Source organism: Schistocerca piceifrons, chromosome 11 (genome assembly GCF_021461385.2).
Source record: "Schistocerca piceifrons isolate TAMUIC-IGC-003096 chromosome 11, iqSchPice1.1, whole genome shotgun sequence".
Lineage (NCBI taxonomy): Eukaryota > Metazoa > Arthropoda > Insecta > Orthoptera > Acrididae > Schistocerca > Schistocerca piceifrons.
In genome coordinates this window covers 165,466,847-165,486,905 of record NC_060148.1, presented here as the reverse complement: position 1 = coordinate 165,486,905, position 20,059 = coordinate 165,466,847, and the positions used below count along the sequence as shown (strand labels likewise).

The window sequence follows — 20,059 nt, the reverse complement described above, 5'->3', positions numbered from 1 at the left end:
TTGTACCCACAGATTAGTACCGACTATTATTCTTGCCTCATGCAGGTACGTTACATTTTGTTAGGCCTTGCATTACCAGTAGGACTAGCAATGTGCTTTGCGAATAATGTCCAAACTCAGTTACTATTTGTATGTGTTATCACCATGGTCCAACTAATTATGCCTTTCAACACTGAGTCGTAACCGCATGCTGTTGAGTATGTTTCTCAATGCATTATTATTATTATTATCTTCACTTTCTCAGACGTTAAATCCGGTTAAAAATGGAGTGACGCAGACCTTGATCAAGCGTCACTTCCTTTTAACTGTACGGTATGTGTTATATTGCATTTAGGAACTTTCGGGTAATTGAACATGTATCAATAATTACGGATTTCTGTAGCTGTATATATATGTTTGGATGTAGCTGTATTGCATTGATGTACTGGTGGATATTGTGTGGTATGACTCCTGTAGTTGATAGTATAATTGGTATGATGTCAACTTTATCCTGATGCCACATGTCTTTGACTTCCTCAGCCAGTTGGATGTATTTTTCAATTTTTTCTCCTGTTTTCTTTTGTATATTTGTTGTATTGGGTATGGATATTTCGATTAGTTGTGTTAATTTCTTCTTTTTATTGGTGAGTATGATGTCAGGTTTGTTATGTGGCGTTGTTTTATCTGTTATAATGGTTCTGTTCCAGTATAATTTGTATTCATCATTCTCCAGTACATTTTGTGGTGTATACTTGTATGTAGGAATGTGTTGTTTTAAAAGTTTATGTTGTAAGGCAAGCTGTTGATGTATTATTTTTGCGACATTGTCATGTCTTCTGGGGTATTCTATATTTGCTAGTATTGTACATCCGCTTGTGATGTGATCTACTGTTTCTATTTGTTGTTTACAAAGTCTGCATTTATCCGTTGTGGTATTGGGATCTTTAATAATATGCTTGCTGTAATACCTGGTGTTTATTGTTTGATCCTGTATTGCAATCATGAATCCTTCTGTCTCACTGTATATATTGCCTTTTTTTAGCCATGTGTTGGATGCGTCTTGATCGATGTGTGGCTGTGTTAGATGATACGGGTGCTTGCCATGTAGTGTTTTATTTTTCCAATTTACTTTCTTCGTATCTGTTGATGTTATGTGATCTAAAGGGTTGTAGAAGTGGTTATGAAATTGCAGTGGTGTAGCCGATGTATTTATATGAGTGATTGCTTTGTGTATTTTGCTAGTTTCTGCTCGTTCTATAAAGAATTTTCTTAAATTGTCTACCTGTCCATAATGTAGGTTTTTTATGTTGATAAATCCCCTTCCTCCTTCCTTTCTGCTTAATGTGAATCTTTCTGTTGCTGAATGTATGTGATGTATTCTATATTTGTGGCATTGTGATCGTGTAAATGTATTGAGTGCTTCTAGGTCTGTGTTACTCCATTTCACTACTCCAAATGAGTAGGTCAATATTGGTATAGCATAAGTATTTATAGCTTTTGTCTTGAATCTTGCTGTCAATTCTGTTTTCAGTATTTTTGTTAGTCTTTGTCTATATTTTTCTTTTAGTTCTTCTTTAATATTTGTATTATCTATTCCTATTTTTTGTCTGTATACTAGATATTTATAGGCATCTGTTATTTCCATCGCTTCTATGCAGTCGCTGTGGTTATCCAATATGTAATCTTCTTGTTTAGTGTGTTTTCCCTTGACTATGCTATTTTTCTTACATTTGTCTGTTCCAAAAGCCATACTTATATCATTGCTGAATCCTTCTGTTATCTTTAGTAATTGGTTGAGTTGTTGATTTGTTGCTGCCAGTAGTTTTAGATCATCCATGTATAGCAAATGTGTGATTTTGTGTGGGTATGTTCCAGTAATATTGTATCCATAATTTGTATTATTTAGCATGTTGGATAGTGGGTTCAGAGCAAGGCAGAACCAGAAAGGACTTAATGAGTCTCCTTGGTATATTCCACGCTTAATCTGTATTGGCTGTGATGTGATATTATTTGAATTTGTTTGGATATTAAGTGTGGTTTTCCAATTTTTCATGACTATGTTTAGGAACTGTATCAATTTAGGATCTACTTTGTATATTTCCAATATTTGTAGTAACCATGAGTGGGGTACACTATCAAAAGCTTTTTGGTAATCAATGTATGCGTAGTGTAGCGACCTTTGTTTAGTTTTAGCTTGATATGTCACCTCTGCATCTATTATCAGTTGCTCTTTACATCCTCGTGCTCCTTTGCAGCAGCCTTTTTGTTCTTCATTTATAATTTTATTCTGTGTTGTATGTGTCATTAGTTTCTGTTTAATGACTGAAGTTAATATTTTGTATATTGTTGGTAGGCATGTTATGGGGCGATATTTAGCTGGGTTCGCTGTGTCTGCTTGATCTTTAGGTTTCAGATATGTTATTCCATGTGTAAGTGTATCAGGGAATGTGTATGGGTCTGCAATGTAACTGTTAAATAATTTAGTTAGATGTGAATGTGTTGAGGTGAACTTCTTTAACCAGAAATTTGCTATTTTGTCATTTCCAGGGGCTTTCCAATTGTGAGTAGAATTAATTGCTTGGGTGACTTCATGTTGCAAAATTATCACTTCAGGCATTTGTGGTATCATCTTGTATGTGTCTGTTTCTGCTTGTATCCACCGTGCATGCCTGTTATGTTGTACCGGGTTTGACCACATGTTGCTCCAGAAGTGTTCCATGTCTGTTATGTTTGGTGGATTGTTTATTTTAATGTGTGTGTTGTCTATTGTCTGGTAAAATTTCTTTTGGTTTGTGTTGAATGTTTGGTTTTGTTTCCTTCTATTTTCACTTTTTTTGTATCTTCTGAGTCATTTGGCTAATGCTTGTAATTTCTGCTTCTTTTCGTCTAATTGCTCTGTCGCTTCTTGTTGTGAGATTTTACCTAACTTTTTTCGTTTTTTTTCCGAGATTTCATTTCTTATAAATTGTGTTAGCTGTCCGATGTCTTTTCTCAGTTTTTCTATTTTGATCTGTAGCCTGTGTTGCCATGCTGGTTTTGTGGGTTTCTTCTGTGTGTTGGTTGGTTCTGATCTCTGCTTAGTGCGTATATTTAGTGTAGTGAGTGCTCCTATATAAACCAGTAGTTGTAGCTCTTCCATAGTTGTCTTTTCATTTATTTTGTTGTGTATGATTGTGTTGATAGTTTTTATTGTTGTTTCGACTTGTGGGTTATTTGGTGGTCTACGCAAGAATGGTCTAATGTCTGTATTTGTGTCTTTGTATTCTATATATGTTAGCTGAAATTTTTCAGCTATATCTAACATCTGTGTCACTTCGTGTTCTATTTGTGCTTGTTCTGGTGGCTGTCTTAAGATTTCGTTTTCCTCTGATTGTTTAATTGGTGCGCGTTGTTCTTTGTTTGTTTCCTCTGGGATGTTTGAGTCCATTACTGTATTTTCTTCTTCTTCTGATTGCACATTATTTTGATCCAGTATTTGTTGTACTTGTTGTTTGATGTTTTCTAATTCTGACTGGGGTATCCTGTTATTTTTTATTATTACACGGATCTGATCAGCTAATCGTTGTTCTGTTAAAAATTTTAATTCTGGGTATCTGGTAATAAATGTTGTGTATACTTGTGATCTGTATCCAGTTGTGTTGGTTCCTAGGTTTGTTGCTTGGTAATAACAGAACATGAGGTGTCGATTAACTTCATCTGACCATCTCATCCTCTGTCTTTGTTTTCCTTCTAGGGTGGTTGCAGGAAGCATATCCTGCAAAACACCTCTATTTGGATTTAAATCATTTTCCAGTTGGCTAGCAGTGTCGTTACCATTGTGGGCGGGCATAGGGTTCAAGCGTCGTCCCCGACCATGACGGCGCTTGTCCGAGGCTTCTTTAGTTCTGTCCTGAACCAACTTGTTCTTTTGTTCTTTTCGTCGCCTTTTACGACTGGCAGAACATACCGGAGGCCGATTCTTTTCCCGGGCCTCCACGGGGTTTATTATTATTATTATTATTATTATTATTATTACTATTATTTCTTTCCTTTCTCAGACATTATGTCTGGTTAAAAATGGAAAGTGACGCAGACCTTGATCTAGTGTGACTTCCTTTTAACTGTACGGTATATGTTACATTGCATTTAGGAACTTTCGGGTAATTGAACACGTATCAATAATTAAAGATTTCTGTAGTTTTATATACAGGGTGATACAAAAAGGTACGGCCAAACTTTCAGGAAACATTCCTCACACACAAATAAAGAAAAAATGTTATGTGGATATGTGTCCGGAAACGCTTAATTTCCATGTTAGAGCTCATTTCAGTTTCGTCCACCTACGCTCAATGGAGCACGTTGTCATGATTTCATACGGGATACTCCACCTGTGCTGCTAGAACATGTGCCTTTACAAGTATGACACAACATGTGGTTCATGCACGATGGAGCTCCTGCACATTTCAGTCGAAGTGTTTGTATGCTTCTCAACAACAGATTCGGTGACCGATGGATTGGTAGAGGCGGACCAATTCCATGGCCTCCACACTGTCCTGACCTCAACCCTCTCGACTTTCATTTATGGGGGCATTTGAAAGCTCTCGTCTACGCAACCCCAGTACCAAATGTAGAGACTCTTCGTGCTCGTATTGTGGACGGCTGTGATACAATACGCCATTCCCCAGGGCTGTATCAGCACATCAGGGATTCCATGCGACGGAGGGTGGATGCATGTATCCTCGCTAACGGAGGACATTTTGAACATTTCCTGTACAAAGTGTTTCAAGTCACGCTGGTACGTTCTGTGGCTGTGTGTTTCCATTCCATGATTAATGTGATTTGAAGAGAAGTAATAAAATGAGCTCTAACATGGAAAGTAAGCATTTCTGGACACATGTCCACATAACATATTTTCTTTCTTTGTGTGTGAAGAATGTTTCCTGAAATTTTGGCCATACCTTTTTGTAACACCCTGTATATGTTTGGATGCAGCTGTATTGCGTTGATGTACTGGTGGATATTGTGCGGTATGGCTCCTATAGTTGATAGTATAATTGGTATGATGTCAACTTTATCCTAATGCCACATGTCTTTGACTTCCTCAGCCAGTTGGATGTATTTTTCAATTTTTTCTCCTATTTTCTTCTGTATATTTGTTGTATTGGGTATGGATATTTCGATTAATTGTGTTAATTTCTTCTTTTTATTGGTGAGTATGATGTCAGGTTTGTGATGTGGTGTTGTTTTATCTGTTATAATGGTTCAAATGGCTCTGAGCACTATGGGACTCAACATCTTAGGTCATAAGTCCCCTAGAACTTAGAACTACTTAAACCTAACTAACCTAAGGACATTACACACACCCATGCCCGAGGCAGGATTCGAACCTGCGACCGTAGCAGTCATCTGTTATAATGGTTCTGTTCCAGTATAATTTGTATTCATCATTCTCCAGTACATTTTGTGGTGCATACTTGTATGTGGGAATGTGTTGTTTTATAAGTTTATGTTGTAAGGCAAGCTGTTGATGTATTATTTTTGCTACATTGTCAAGTCTTCTGGGGTATTCTGTATTTGCTAGTATTGTACATCCACTTGTGATGTGATCTACTGTTTCTATTTGTTGTTTGCATTTATCTGTTGTGGTATTGGGATCTTTAATAATATGCTTGCTGTAATATCTGTTGTTTATCGTTTGATCCTGTATTGCAATCACGAATCCTTCCATCTCACTGTATATATTGCCTTTTCTTAGCCATGTGTCGGATGCGTCTTGATCGATGTGTGGCTGTGTTAGATGATACGGGTGCTTGCCATGTAGTGTTTTATTTTTCCAATTTACTTTCTTCGTATCTGTTGATGTTATGTGATCTAAAGGGTTGTAGAAGTGGTTATGAAATTGCAGTGGTGTAGCCGATGTATTTATATGAGTGATTGCTTTGTGTATTTTGCTAGTTTCTGCTCGTTCTATAAAGAATTTTCTTAAATTGTCTACCTGTCCATAATGTAGGTTTTTTATGTTGATAAATCCCCTTCCTCCTTCCTTTCTGCTTAATGTGAATCTTTCTGTTGCTGAATGTATGTGATGTATTCTATATTTGTGGCATTGTGATCGTGTAAGTGTATTGAGTGCTTCTAGGTCTGTGTTACTCCATTTCACTACTCCAAATGAGTAGGTCAATATTGGTATAGCATAAGTATTTATAGTTTTTGGCTTGAATCTTGCTGTCAATTCTGTTTTCAGTATTTTTGTTAGTCTTTGTCTATATTTTTCTTTTAGTTCTTCTTTAATATTTGTATTATCTATTCCTATTTTTTGTCTGTATACTAGATATTTATAGGCATCTGTTATTTCCATCGCTTCTATGCAGTCGCTGTGGTTATCCAATATGTAATCTTCTTGTTTAGTGTGTTTTCCCTTGACTATGCTATTTTTCTTACATATGTCTGTTCCAAAAGCCATATTTATATCATTGCTGAATACTTCTGTTATCTTTAGTAATTGGTTGAATTGTTGATTTGTTGCTGCCAGTAGTTTTAGATCATCCATGTATAGCAAATGTGTGATTTTGTGTGGGTATGTTCCAGTAATATTGTATCCATAATTTGTATTATTTAGCATGTTGGATAGTGGGTTCAGAGCAAGGCAGAACCAGAAAAGACTTAATGAATCTCCTTGGTATATTCCACGCTTAATCTGTATTGGCTGTGATGTGATATTATTTGAATTTGTTTGGATATTAAGTGTGGTTTTCCAATTTTTCATGACTATGTTTAGGAACTGTATCAATTTAGGATCTACTTTATATATTTCCAATATTTGTAGTAACCATGAGTGGGGTACACTATCAAAAGCTTTTCGGTAATCAATGTATGCATAGTGTAGCGACCTTTGCTTAGTTTTAGCTTGATATGTCACCTCTGCATCTATTATCAGTTGCTCTTTACATCCTCGTGCTCCTTTGCAACAGCCTTTTTGTTCATTTATAATTTTGTTCTGTGTTGTATGTGTCATTAATTTCTGTGTAATGACTGAAGTTAATATTTTGTATATTGTTGGTAGGCATGTTATGGGGCGATATTTAGCTGGGTTTGCTGTGTCTGCTTGATCTTTAGGTTTCAGATAAGTTATTCCATGTGTAAGTGTATCACTGAATGTGTGTGGGTGTGCAATGTAACTGTCAAATAATTTCGTTAGATGTGAATGTGTTGAGGTGAACTACTTTATTATTATTAATATTATTTCTTTATTATTATTATTATTATTATTATTATTATTATCATTATTATATCAATGGGACTGTGGAAATATCATGTCTATTACCATTAGGGAACCAGTGTAATTTGAAACTGAACATTTCACAATTAGCGGTGTCAGAATGAATCATATAGAACAATATCTCTCAGACAGTTAATGTCATTAGATGGAACAACACACAGGACTGACAGCATGTTTATACTGTATGTGCTGTCCACCAGACAGGGAATACTTGTGTGCGAAGTAATGCGCCCTTGACAGATTGCAACGTACATGTGTACACGTCTCGAATTTTCTCATTGTAAACCTCTAAACCAGTGTGGCAGACGTATGGCATACAGCAACGGTGAACATGTGGATATGCTTCTGGTCCTCAGTGCATGTGATAACCGGGCTGGTGTCGGCACTCGTGAATATGCTGCCAGATATCCTCGTCGACGCCATCCAGATAAAAATGTGTTTCGTTGTCTGGAGCTGTGCCTCCAGGTGTCGGGTTCTCTCCTTCCACCGTCGTGTGACAGAGATCACCCACAGACTCGCCATACTCCAGCTACTCCGGAAGTCGTACACCGAGAACCTGAGCGAAGTATACGTCACGTAGCGAGGTAGCTGCGTATGTCGCAATGCACGGTCGTTAACGTGCTGCACGAGCGTGCGCTGCACCCCTACCATTATGCTTTTACGCAACACCTGCATCCTGCAGATCGCCAGCAGCAGATGCAATTCTGTGAATGGTTCCAACCACAACAGGGAGCCAATGATGACTTCGTGAACACTGTATTACGGTCAGATGAAGCAGCATCACTCGTGAGGGTGTCTTCAATATGCACAATGCCCACCATGGCAAACTGGTCATTTTTTTCAGCAGGTACCAATGCCTGGGAATGTCACGTGGGGTGTCGAGGTTAACCTGCATGTCGTCTGTGACCGTGGATATCGAGACACATTACTGTAGGACTACACAACTGCAGAACAATCACTGCAAGCAGTCACACACATTAAATATCTCGGAGTACTTGTACAGAGAGATTTAAAACTAATCACAGGTAAGGTAGACACCGTACAGATCCACTGGAAGAATCCTCAGGAAGTGTAATCAACCCACAAATGAGGCAGCCTACAAAACCTTCATTCGAGCAATACTCAAATACTGCTCATCATTCTGGCATCCGTACCAGATAGCACTGATAGTTGAAATAGACGAGACCCAAAGAAGGGCAGCCGAACGGTTCCTCCTACGTCCGTGTCGCGAAAAGACCGTACGACTAAAATTAGCGAGATTCGAGTCACGCGGAGGCTCGACAGCTGTCGTTCCCGCGAACCGCCCGCAACGGGAGCAGGACGGGGGAAAGTGACACTGGCATACAAATTACCTCCTGCCACTCGCCATAATGTGGCTCACGAACTATCCCAGTGAGAACTGCATACTGTGGTCAAATGTGTCTGTGAGAAGTGCAACTCCGGATGAGCACGTGCCAGAGTGGCTACGTGGGGCACAGTAAGCTCCTGGAGAGTGGTGGGGAGGGGAGCCTTTCTGTAATCTGGCTAGACAGCTTGTACAGGAGACCTAATAGGTTGGCTCAGAACTGAGAGCAATTTCCTGGCGACTGCGAGTATTTACGAGCTACTCGCAGTGGGCGGGCCGTATCGGGCAGCGGAGTGGTCGGCACGAGTGAGGCACAGCCACTGTAATTACCTGCTTGTCGCTACTGAGTCCGATTGGCCGTAACGCCTCAATCAATATACATTATAAAACAGTATGTATGTATGTGTTCCACATATGGTCTTAAATCACAGGATGGATTTCAACCAAACTTTGTACACATTCCATTATCTGAAAAGTAGCACTGTTGGCATAGTAACAACCTACCTTCCGTAGGATGGGGGTGAAAAGTAAGCATACTGTGGTGTTATACATCCATACTACCCCTAGAGTGAAAGCAGAGATGCGAAACAGTGATACGTAAAAATATTCGATGACGACTCGGGCAAATTAAGAGGTCCGACTTCGGCAGACAAAAATTCTGGGCAGTGGAAATACGACTCTTAGAACTTGAACATACAAAATTGTAATAGCTGTGCATTCAGACAGCAAATGTCTGGATACGAATAGCATTTTCCTTATCCCTGCAGGCCTGTAACAACAGGCGTGTCCAGTGATATAGCTCCAGCCAGTTTCGATGCCAACGTATGGCACCGTCCAGACACTGTATCCGAACCGACGGATCTGCAGAAGGGAACCCGGCCCGTGCCCACCGTACTCTCCTCGTGCCCGGCTTTCGGCTCCGGCCTGTGGCGTACTGCGAGGTCCGTGGCACGTGCTATTTGTGTAATGTCTGAGGAAAGGAGGACCGTATCGTGAGAGTCTCACCTACAAATGAAACGCCGGATACACGGCTACTCTCCTTCCACTTTGTGCACTTCCGACGTACACTCTGTCAGTGACTCGGGGAGGGGGGAGGCAAAGTTCTAAATCTCTCACCCAATTTACGGTAAGCCACGACACTTTCATCGAGTTCTCTAACAAAAACCGGAACGCACACGCCTCACGGTATCAGACACAATCCCGAACCTCGACACCCCACGTGACATTCCCGGGCGTCGGTACCTGCTGAAAAAAATGACCAGTTTGCCGTTGTGCGTGACATATTGAGTATTTCAGTATTCTTTCTGTATACCCTGTGTGCAGAAAGGGTTACAGCTTATAGATGACAGACAGTATTTGTGGTGTAAATGTTTAGGTGGTGTTTTCAACTGCAAAGCGTGTTTCAGTTAACTGAAAATGGTTTAGTGAATGAAAAATTGAGTTAGCAAAACAAAGACATCATTCAAAACTACCGAGATGTTTTACTTTCAAAGGAAAAAACGACAGTTGCACATACATCAGTTCAGTTCAGATTTTCCATGAACAATTACAGTGACATACATTGACAACTGCTATCACTCACTGTCTGTACCTGTTAGAAGCTTACTTTCACATACAATGACAGTTGTGAGTAAAAATAAATTACTCGGAAAGAAATACAGCAACCAGTTTTGTTGTGCTGCCCCCTGGCACCTGTGCGTTTCTGTCGAACATAGGGAATGGCCGCACTGATGTGGCAAGGACTGTGTATCACAGCTGTTGGGTGTGGGTCGAAGCTCTCGACACATTTTGCCATACATAAAACTGTATAAACTGTGACTAACGGAGGTCGAGGCCAGGAGGGTTATGGGAATGTAGGATCCGGCCCCCTCCCTGCTCCTCTTCCAGCACTACACAGCCGTCATTTCACCGCCACACTCAGTCTTTTAATTTTTTTTTATTTCTTTCCTTTCCCCTACTCCCCCCCCCCCCCCCTGTCCGGACCTTCTCTCCTGGCCTCCGTGTAAACTGCAGCACTTCACTGTCCGCCACCCACCATACTATCCCTCCCCCCTCCCCGCCCCAGCCTCCTCCTTACCCCCACCCAGTCGCCACTCCCATCGTGCACCAGTGCTGCTGGCCGCAGTGTGGTTTCAGCTCTCTGAGACCGCAGACGTGTGTGCAAGTTGCGTTTGCGTGAGTGTGTGTGCAGACGTGTGTGTATGTGTGTCTACTGCTGACAAAGGCCTTAATGGCCGAAAGCTATAATTGTGTGAATCTTTTTGTCGTGCCTATCGCGACTCGGCAACTCCGCTATATGGTGAGTAGCAACTTTCCTTCTCTGGTACTGTTACATTCCGTCCTGGATTTTTCAACGTTCATTTAAGAAATGAAACAGGGTCACAGAGGTGCTCCTCCAACACCAGTGTGTAGTGGTTAATAAAAAAGAAAAAGAGAAGAAGAAAAAGGTTGAAAATGTGGGAAGAAATCGTGAGTAAAAAGGGTTTTTTAAAATCGTTAATGACCGTGAAAAAGGAAAAAAATGAAATGCAAATCCGACTTCGTATTACAGAAAAGTTATCGGACTTCGTGATTCGGAAAAGCTATTGTTGGGGTGGTCCTTGTGGCGTTTCTAAGCAAAAAACAAACCAATTTCCACTACAAAAATTATTTGAAAAAAAAAAAAAAACCAGAGAATAACAAATGTAACTGACAGGGAGAAATGGCGTAGATAGAGTTTATCCTTTACCATGTTAACATTTCTTCTTTCGTCGGGCATCCAAGTCTTCAAAAATCTCCTACTTCATTTCTGCTTGAAAGGTCTTAGCTGCTCCGAAATCTTGCAATAAATTTTCATTGTCGAGGAATTACTAATGTATACAACCATCTTCGTGTTGAATGCAATGTATTTTACATTGCTGCTTTCAACCTCCAAATTTCATACAAACTTTCACAACACGTCTGCACATCAATGAGTTTTTTCATCTTAATCCGACCAAGACTAGCTAATAAGTTTTTTACGTCTGCATTAAGCTTCCGCTCTCGAGAGACAATAGACGGATAGAAAACAAAAAAAGAGAGTTACAATTTTAGTATTTTCTCTGCCGTCGAGCGCTCGTACCGCTGCGGCGGTATAATTTACATCTGAGGGAACGAGTGTAGCGCGGCGAAATTCAAAGTCCCGCTACAAGTGGCATGCAGTGGCCTCCTGTACGGTCTAGAGTTAAAACTGCCAGTGTGTACTTTCTTACGAGAGCCGACCAGTATATTGCTTCCTCCTATGTACTTCTCACAAAAACAGCACAAAGTTAAAATTAGAGAGCTTACAGAGGTACTCCTTCCGGTACCCATTTCCGACTGAAAGAGCAAGAGGTGCGAGTGACAGAGGTACACAAACACCGCAAGGTGGCTCGTGGAGAGGTAGATGTAAATGTACCTCACCAGCATTATCCATCAAACTAACTCTGTCACAGAGTTCTGCAATCCTTCATAAAAAAAACTGGTGTTACGGCTACCTTTCTCAAGTCTCGAGGTGTCCTCGTTTCTTTCCACAGTGTGCCCTGTCGGGTGAAGAGAATAACTTTTGTTTTGCCCTGTTTATAGCAGTGCAAGAGGAGAGATCCACTCTGTACACCCAGTGCAGGCACGGCCCGCCACAGCGAGGCACTCACCCAGTCCTTGGCACTGCGCAGCCACTCGCGCTGGTCGGCCGGCGTCAGGATCTGCTGGTGCAGCGGCCGCCGCACCTCCCCGTCGCCGTTCGCGTTCGCCGCTGCCGCCGGGCCATCGCTGACCGCCCGCGACCGCGTCTGCGCCTGTGCCTGCGCCTGCGCCGCTCCGGATGCAGCGGCAGCCGCGTCGGCCGTCGCCCTCTGCAGTGCCGACCTCTTGCTGCTATTGGGCACACGACGTGGGAAGGCGTTACGTGCGGCAAAGTGCACACTCGCGTCGGCGTACAGTTTTTGTTATACGAGAGCTATCTGGATAGTAATGGACGTCTCGTTCTACCACGGTGGCGGGTGGGGCTACAGCTGCTGCCTCGGTGCCGTAACGTTCTTGCACTCTGTAGTGTTTCCTTTACTCGGGGTTCTGCCGTGAAAATATAAAATAGAAAATCTGATAGGGTTTTAAATTTTGGTGGTTTCAGTTACGGATAAGGCGGACCTAGTATTATTGATTGAGATCGTGCTGTAATTTGACCGTGCACGGCAGACCGGGTCGGCAACATTACAAAAAGTGACTGTACGGAAACAGCATCAGAAACTAATTGAAATTTACCTTATAATCTTGTTAGATACGCAGTATTAATTACAATATAGTCTTCATGGCTGTCCTAATTTCTCTTGTAGGACGACCCGTCTTTCACTTTTCTCCGTCTGTTGAAAACTTCAAGTTGTCACTGTCATGATCAATTCACAAATTTGGTGATAACCACCTTGAATGACTATTGAAACAACCTCGCTTTGTAATATAATTTTAATTTCCACCCAAAAGCACATTCAACACAGCACGGAAAAATATGCGTCTTTCGTATCAAGACAAGAGAGAGAGAGTAATAATTAATTAGCTGTTCAAAACAAAACCTACGCAAAAGTAAAAAAAAAAAAAAAAAAAAAAAAAAAAAAAAAAAAAAAAAAAAAAAAAAAAAAAAAAAAAAAAAAAAAAAAAAAAAAAAAAACTAAATTATTTATAAAAATCGGTCGCTGGGGCAGCGCTCTTCTGCGTGCGCGATCGTGAATTATATCTTTGTATTGGCGGAGGTGCGGTAGGCAAAGTACCATTACAACTCGGTACTTGTCTGTGTAGTGTGTGGTCCGTCTTTGCTACTTTGTTTCCTGTGATGTGTTAAAATGTGTGCCGCAATAGAAAATCCCACCACTTGTGAAGTGCCATTCAGTGATGAAACGGCGGAAACTCCATGTAGTAACATCAACAATGTAGGTAAAGTATGTAAGTGTGTGTTTAAATGTGCCCGTCTGCAACTTGATGCACCTTCTCTATGGTAAGTAGCATTCTGTGATTAGGGTTTCAGTGGCAAAAAAACTGCAAACCAATTGAAATTTATCGTGACCTTTGTGATGTGCACAGGGAATGAATAATAAGCGAAAATTGAATGAGACGGTGGTCCAGCAATTTTAAAATGGCCGTACTGATGTTCACAATGAGGACCGCAGCGGTAGCCTGTAGCCTAGCCTTGATGAAATGGTGATGAAAATAGATGACAAAATTCGTGAAGATAATTATTTCACAATTATGCAACTATATCAACATTTTCTCCAAATTTCAGGGCTTTTGGTGCACGAAACTGTGGCAGAGAAGCTAGGTTACCACAAAATTTGTGCAAGGTGGGTTCCCAAAATCATAAAAGACCACAAAAAACAGAAACTGGCTGCAGCACAGGTTTTCCTTGAAGATTACAGAAAAGTCATAACAAAGTTATCAAATGTATTGTGCCTGGGGACAAGACTTGGCTGAAGAATGTCTGCTGTCAAACAAAAAGGAAGCCAATGGCATGGGGACACACACATAAATGTTTGCAAATGTTGTCAGCTGTAAAGATTACAGCTACTGTGTTTTGAGACTCTGAGGGAGTGATTCTCAGCGATCTCCTCCGACGTGACACTATAATTAACTCGTAGAGGTATTGTCAAGAACTGACAAAGTTAAGGCAGGTAATGCAAAATGAGTGTTCAGGAAAACTTAGTGTTTAAGTTTTGTTTCTTCACGACAACATACATCCACACACAGCCAACTGTAGCCGAGAGCTCCTACGGGGTTTCACGTGGGACGTGTTCAACCGTTCACCATACAGCCCAGATTTAACACCGAGTGACCACCACCTCTTCTCTGCAATGAAGACGTGGCTCGCTACCGACACTTTGAAACTGGTACCGTACTGCGTGCCAGTATAAACAAGTAGTTGCAATCGTAGGTGGCAGATTTTTGCAGAGACAATATTGAAAAACTTGTGCCATAGTATGATAAGTGCCTCAATTTCAATCACAATTATGTAGAAGAATAGCTCAAGAGTGTGCCTATAAAATGTGTAAAATAAAATTTGGTTTTTCCATATGATTAATTTTTTATTTCACAACATCTGTTACTTTCCCGACAGCCCTCGTATTTCAGTTATGCTATCGGCCATTAAAATTGGACCTCTAGGGAGGATAGCAAATAATGATATTTTGATTACAGTGCATATACAATGTTGTAGGAAGGCTACACAAGCAAATTTGTCAGAGACTTGGGGCGCACAGAGGGCGAAATTTAAAGCGCGGAGCTGCTACCTTCGGCAGTGATAACAGACCTCACCCCCGTGAGCAACGATACACTCGGACAATATGTACGGGCACATCAGTCCGTGCTGCTCCACCTCTGTGCCATAGTAGTGACTGACAAGTAGTGGTGTCCAATTTCTCGGTACACCGTGACCAGACATTATTAGCATGTGGGAGAACTGGCACGGCAAGGGAAACAATCTGATACCCTCACGTAGGAGCTGCGAGACGCGCGGTCCCACATTATCTCGTCAGTGGACCTCGCGGGGACCTCGGACATAGTATGTGACCACTAGCCTCTACACGGTCAGAAATCTGACCGTCTGTGCAAACTAGGGTCGATCGTGTCGTGCACTCGACACCGACCCGTGCAGTCACGTCGGGTGACGGGCCCGTACGGTGAAGGCAACTGGGATCTGGCAACATTCACTCTCTTTGGAGCTTCTGCACACAGATATATCTCTCGTGATGCTATATGAGAAGACAAAGTGCTGCCACTGCCGTGCCCAAAGTTGTCGACAAGTGCACCACTGTCGGAACGACTCTCTCCGAGGCCACACCCGGGGAGGTCACGACGACGGTCGCCCAACTGACAACCCGTGTTGTGTCGAGACGTATCCTTCTGCAAATGAACCCATTTCTTGACACTAGATGCAGAGCGTGTCGATACGACCCGGCACAGACGAGCAAATGATATACCTATCCTCTCGACTACTAGTCGTGTGCGGTCTTCGAAATCCTGTACCCGTCAATTCCACATTCACACAGCATTCTCAGGACTCCGACTGACGTGAGCGTCAATACAGTGTAATGAAAGACCGCAGTCTCCCCGCTACAATTCTGCCACTGTCAAATTACAACAGCTTCTGGTAGACGTTTCTCCTTCTTACGAGAGGCATAATACACTGGTGGAAGAAAGAATATCACGCCACCAAAAAGTAATTCATGTAGAGCAATGAAATTTTGGGAATAAATTTGTCTAGGTAACATATTTGAGTGATTACCATTGCAAGATCACAAGTTAATATAAGTGCCAGTACATTAATAACTGGTGTAACTGGCAGAATGTTGAACACAAGCATGCACACGTGCACACATTGTGTTGCACAGGTGCCGAATGTCCACTTTTGGACAGAGTTTCGTGCCTGTTGCACTCGGTCAGTCAATACAGGCACGGTTAAATCTCGGGTTGTGGATGACGCAGGAGTCCTTGTACGATTACGTCCCGAGGTCCCACATGTGCTCGACTGGAGACAGATCTGGTTATTGAGCAGACCGAGGCGACACGTCGACACATTGTAGGTGTGTCGAGCTACAACAGTAGTACGTGGACCAGCGTTATCCTGTTGGAAAACACCCCTTGAACCCCTTGCAATGCTGTTCTTGAAAGGCAGTAAATCAGGTCGAATCACCAGTTTGACACACAAATTTACAGTCACGGTGCACGGCATAACCAAGGGAGTGATCCTGCTGACAATCAATATCACGATTTGGACCAAAATTCCAGGAATAGGGCCAGTGTGTCTTGCAAGCAGACAGTTCGGGTGCAGGTCATCAACTGGTCTCCTTCTAGCCAACATAAGGCTATCACTGACCTGAGATAGAACCGGCTTTCATCACAAAACACCACAGAGCTCCACCTTGCCCTCCAATGAGCTCTTCCTCAACACCACTGAAGTCGCAAACGGCTACGGTTAGGGTCAGGGCTCGGTGGAATGCACACTACAGGACGTCTGGCTCGGAGCTGTCCTCGAGGGAAGCAAATTGTAACGGTTCACTGTGTAACTTTGGTGCCAACTGCTGATCAAATTCCTGCTGCAGATGCAGTACAGTGTGCCAGAGCCATACGTCGAACACAACGGTCCGCCCTCTCGGTTGTGCCATGTGGCAGTCTGCAGCTGTCTTCGTGCAACCGTGCGTTCTCGTGACCACTGCTGCAAGCAGTTGGCACTACTCGTATGTGACTGGTGCAGAATCAAAATAGACCTCATCTTTCAGGTGTAAAAACACACGTACCAACTTTTGTCCATGTCGCACAGATCCTTCTTGGTGCTGGTTCTGCTATTTGTTTTCCACCAATGTAAGATCTTATCACAAACTATCAACTGTCAAATGTTCCTTTTGAATCAGAAATTGCCTCAGAATCTTCCCTCACATACACGATGTAGATGGTGTTACTCATACACACTTATACGACTGCACTAAAATGCTAACCGCCTGCATATCCGAGCATGCGATGCCTATTTGATATTCGTTGCAAGCCGTCTTCACGGTATCACAAATTTAATGGCCAGGAGGCCTGCCAGAGAATCCCACAAATCACTCAACAAGAAGAGTGGCCAACAGATTCGGGGCACGATTCACTGATAATTCTACAGTAAAACTAATCTGCGAGGTCAATTGTTATGAACTTTGAACTGGTACGTGAGCGAGACTAAACAGGGCACCCTACACGCTGGCTCCACAGTTATAGGATTTGAAGGTCAGTGCCTGATCATCGGTTTCCTAATCCCATATGACACAATGATCAAAATAATCAGAATATTCTGAGCACCGTTTAACATGAAACATTTCTTACTTACTAACATACTCAGCAGTAGCTGACTGCAAAGTATAACAGGTATTTAACAGTGAAATCTCCAGTTCAAATCCCATTAGTAACAACAATTTTTTTGCTTTTATTTAAATTATATCTTTATCAACATTAATTTCCAAATACTGATATTTTTAATAAAAATAACATCTTTATATTTTTAATTAGTCGTCACATGAAAATAAATCAAAATTTGACTCAAACATTAAAACGCATTGATAAATGGAAAAAATATTTCATCCGTCAATAATACTGTTTAATTTGCATAAATATAATGCATATTTTATTTTCTATTTGAGGTTTTTCATTATTGCAGAGATTTTTTATTATTTGTGAATACTGTTATTTTCATGAAATTAATGTTCAAATGGGTCTCAGCACTATGGGACTTAACATCTGAGGTCATCAATCCCCTAGAACTTAGAACTACTTAAACCTAACTAACCTAAGGACATCACAAAAACCCATGCCCGAGGCAGGATTCGAACCTGCGACCGTAGCGGTCGCGCAGTTCCAGACTGAAGTGCCTAGAACCGCTCGGCCACTCCGGCCGGCATGTAATTAATCATTAAAGATATAAATATGTTACTTTTATGAACAAATTCATGGTTCACTATTTGTTAATAAATATGGACTTTAAATAAGAGTGAAAAAACTGTCACTCCTAGCAAGATTCAAAACAGAAATTTTATGGTTGCCAAACTTTCACATTGCTGAGCCATGTTTGCATAGTAGCTGTTTACAAGTATTTTATTCTTTACAGCTCTTGGAAAATTTCTAATCTCCGAAGATGATTTTTTTAGAGTTTGAGAGCTGCACTGGACTGCTTTAGCGTAGCTGCCGATCTTGAGAAGAGGCTCTCAGTAATCATGTGGCAAATACGTAAGGAGGTCTGGGGCCCTCCCCTGCAAAAATTTTAAAAATTTTAAGCCTGATGTAGGTTTTGTATAAAACAGAATATGGATCTTCATTGGTGCAATGCAATAATCTTGTGCACTGTTTGCAAACTGAACCTGATCCTTGGTGAAATTATTATGACCTACCTGAAGAGAGATGTTTCAGTTTATTGATCACCAAAGCATTCAGGGTTGCTATATTCATATTAGATCGAAATTCGATATTGTTTTTCCTGACAATACTAAAAGTGCTCTCAGGGGCAACATTACTGTGAGGAACAACCAGTAATGCAAGCATCAGTCAACTGTGGACACCACAAGATCATGAAGAAAATCCTAGCAGAGGGGTTGAAACATCAGTCGTATAGAAGAAATAAGAACCTAACCTAACTGAAAAGCAGCCTAACAACCCAGGACATCTTATCTTCAATGCAAGCATAAGTCTGCACAGTGACTGACACTTTTTTTAATGCCTGTTGCATCACACGTAGCAGATATTTTGCACCAAGCAATATCAGCTCTTCTTGTTCTACTGTTGAAAAGTCATCAAACTGGTGCCTTGAAAATTCCAAATTTAATGTTTTTTCCCCTTCCATTTACACTCAGAACATCAGAAAATAGTTTATTCAATTTTACAATTGATGAAGAAAACTTACGTTTTCTAGATCCTACAGCCATTACTATAACAGCTTCGACATTGTACGTATTATTAGGAATGGATAAATAGGTGAATGTGTATCCTGCGGCATCACCTGTCTAGAAAAAGCACAACAGCTTACAGACGAATGCCTCAAAACTCGTGACGTCACTCTGTTCGAAAGCAGTTTTATTGCTACCCTTTAAGCTGACATGTTCAGAATTAAAAAATTTTCAGCAGCACTCTAAGTAACCTATATTAATTAGCTGTGGAGATAGAATCAGTCGTAGACAGGTTTACTGTATACTCACAAAGGAAATCATTACAATTTATACAACATTTTAGCAGCATATCATTACAAAAACATGAAAAGTACCTTTTCAGATTTTTTAAAAACATCAAATTATAACTATGTAATTTAGGTGGTAAATGTATGGCAATTACGGAGGCAATCCATAACAGTTGGCAGCCACAGTTCAGCATAGTTATGTTCAGGCAGTGACCCCCAAATTCTGTAAGCATGAAAAAAATTGAAGAGGGCCACTCTGCAAGGACCCCTTCTAACAGCTTCATCGGAAATCCAGAGGGAGACACTTTGTGGCACCAACTAGTGGCCCAGCTCTCTGCTCACCTCTTGGCGCAGGATGGCGTGCAGAACCTCTTCTTGAATTTTGCCCGTAGGCCGGTCTTGCCACAGTGTTCGCACCGCGATGCCTCCGCCTCCGTCAGCGGCTTCTTGCCTGCAACACGAAGAGAACACCTGCGTAACGGCAGAGAGGGGCAGTGCAGTGCTACAGTAATGCCATTTACCGAATTCCGGGAAACATTCGATTCGGCAGGCAGAGGAACAATCTGTAACTGACAGCATCAGATTTTGTGTAGGAGTATCCGATACATCGTGTTTGGCATACTTCTCGGCGCATCGTATCGACTAGTACGTTATTGTATAATTATGACTGCATTTATTCCTTTCAGATTTATTATTTGTTACCTAATATTATTTCGAATAACTGAATGCCACCTAAGTATCCGAACAATGTAGGAAAAGACAGAATGATACATACTGTAAAGAAGACACATTAAGTTGCAGACAG

The 20,059-nt window shown here is 41.3% G+C and overlaps 1 protein-coding gene across 1 annotated transcript in view; it reads right to left on the bottom strand.

The window, feature by feature from the left end:
• The window catches only part of LOC124719861 (chromatin modification-related protein eaf-1-like), a 343,357-nt gene that overhangs the window by 11,876 nt on the left and 311,422 nt on the right, over positions 1-20,059 (bottom strand). Inside the window, exons 22-23 of the mRNA XM_047245044.1 lie at positions 19,597-19,705; positions 12,233-12,455 (exon numbers count right to left, since the gene is read on the bottom strand). Coding sequence (XP_047101000.1) covers positions 12,233-12,455; positions 19,597-19,705 — 332 coding nt within the window. The remainder of the gene's footprint in view (positions 1-12,232; positions 12,456-19,596; positions 19,706-20,059) is intronic.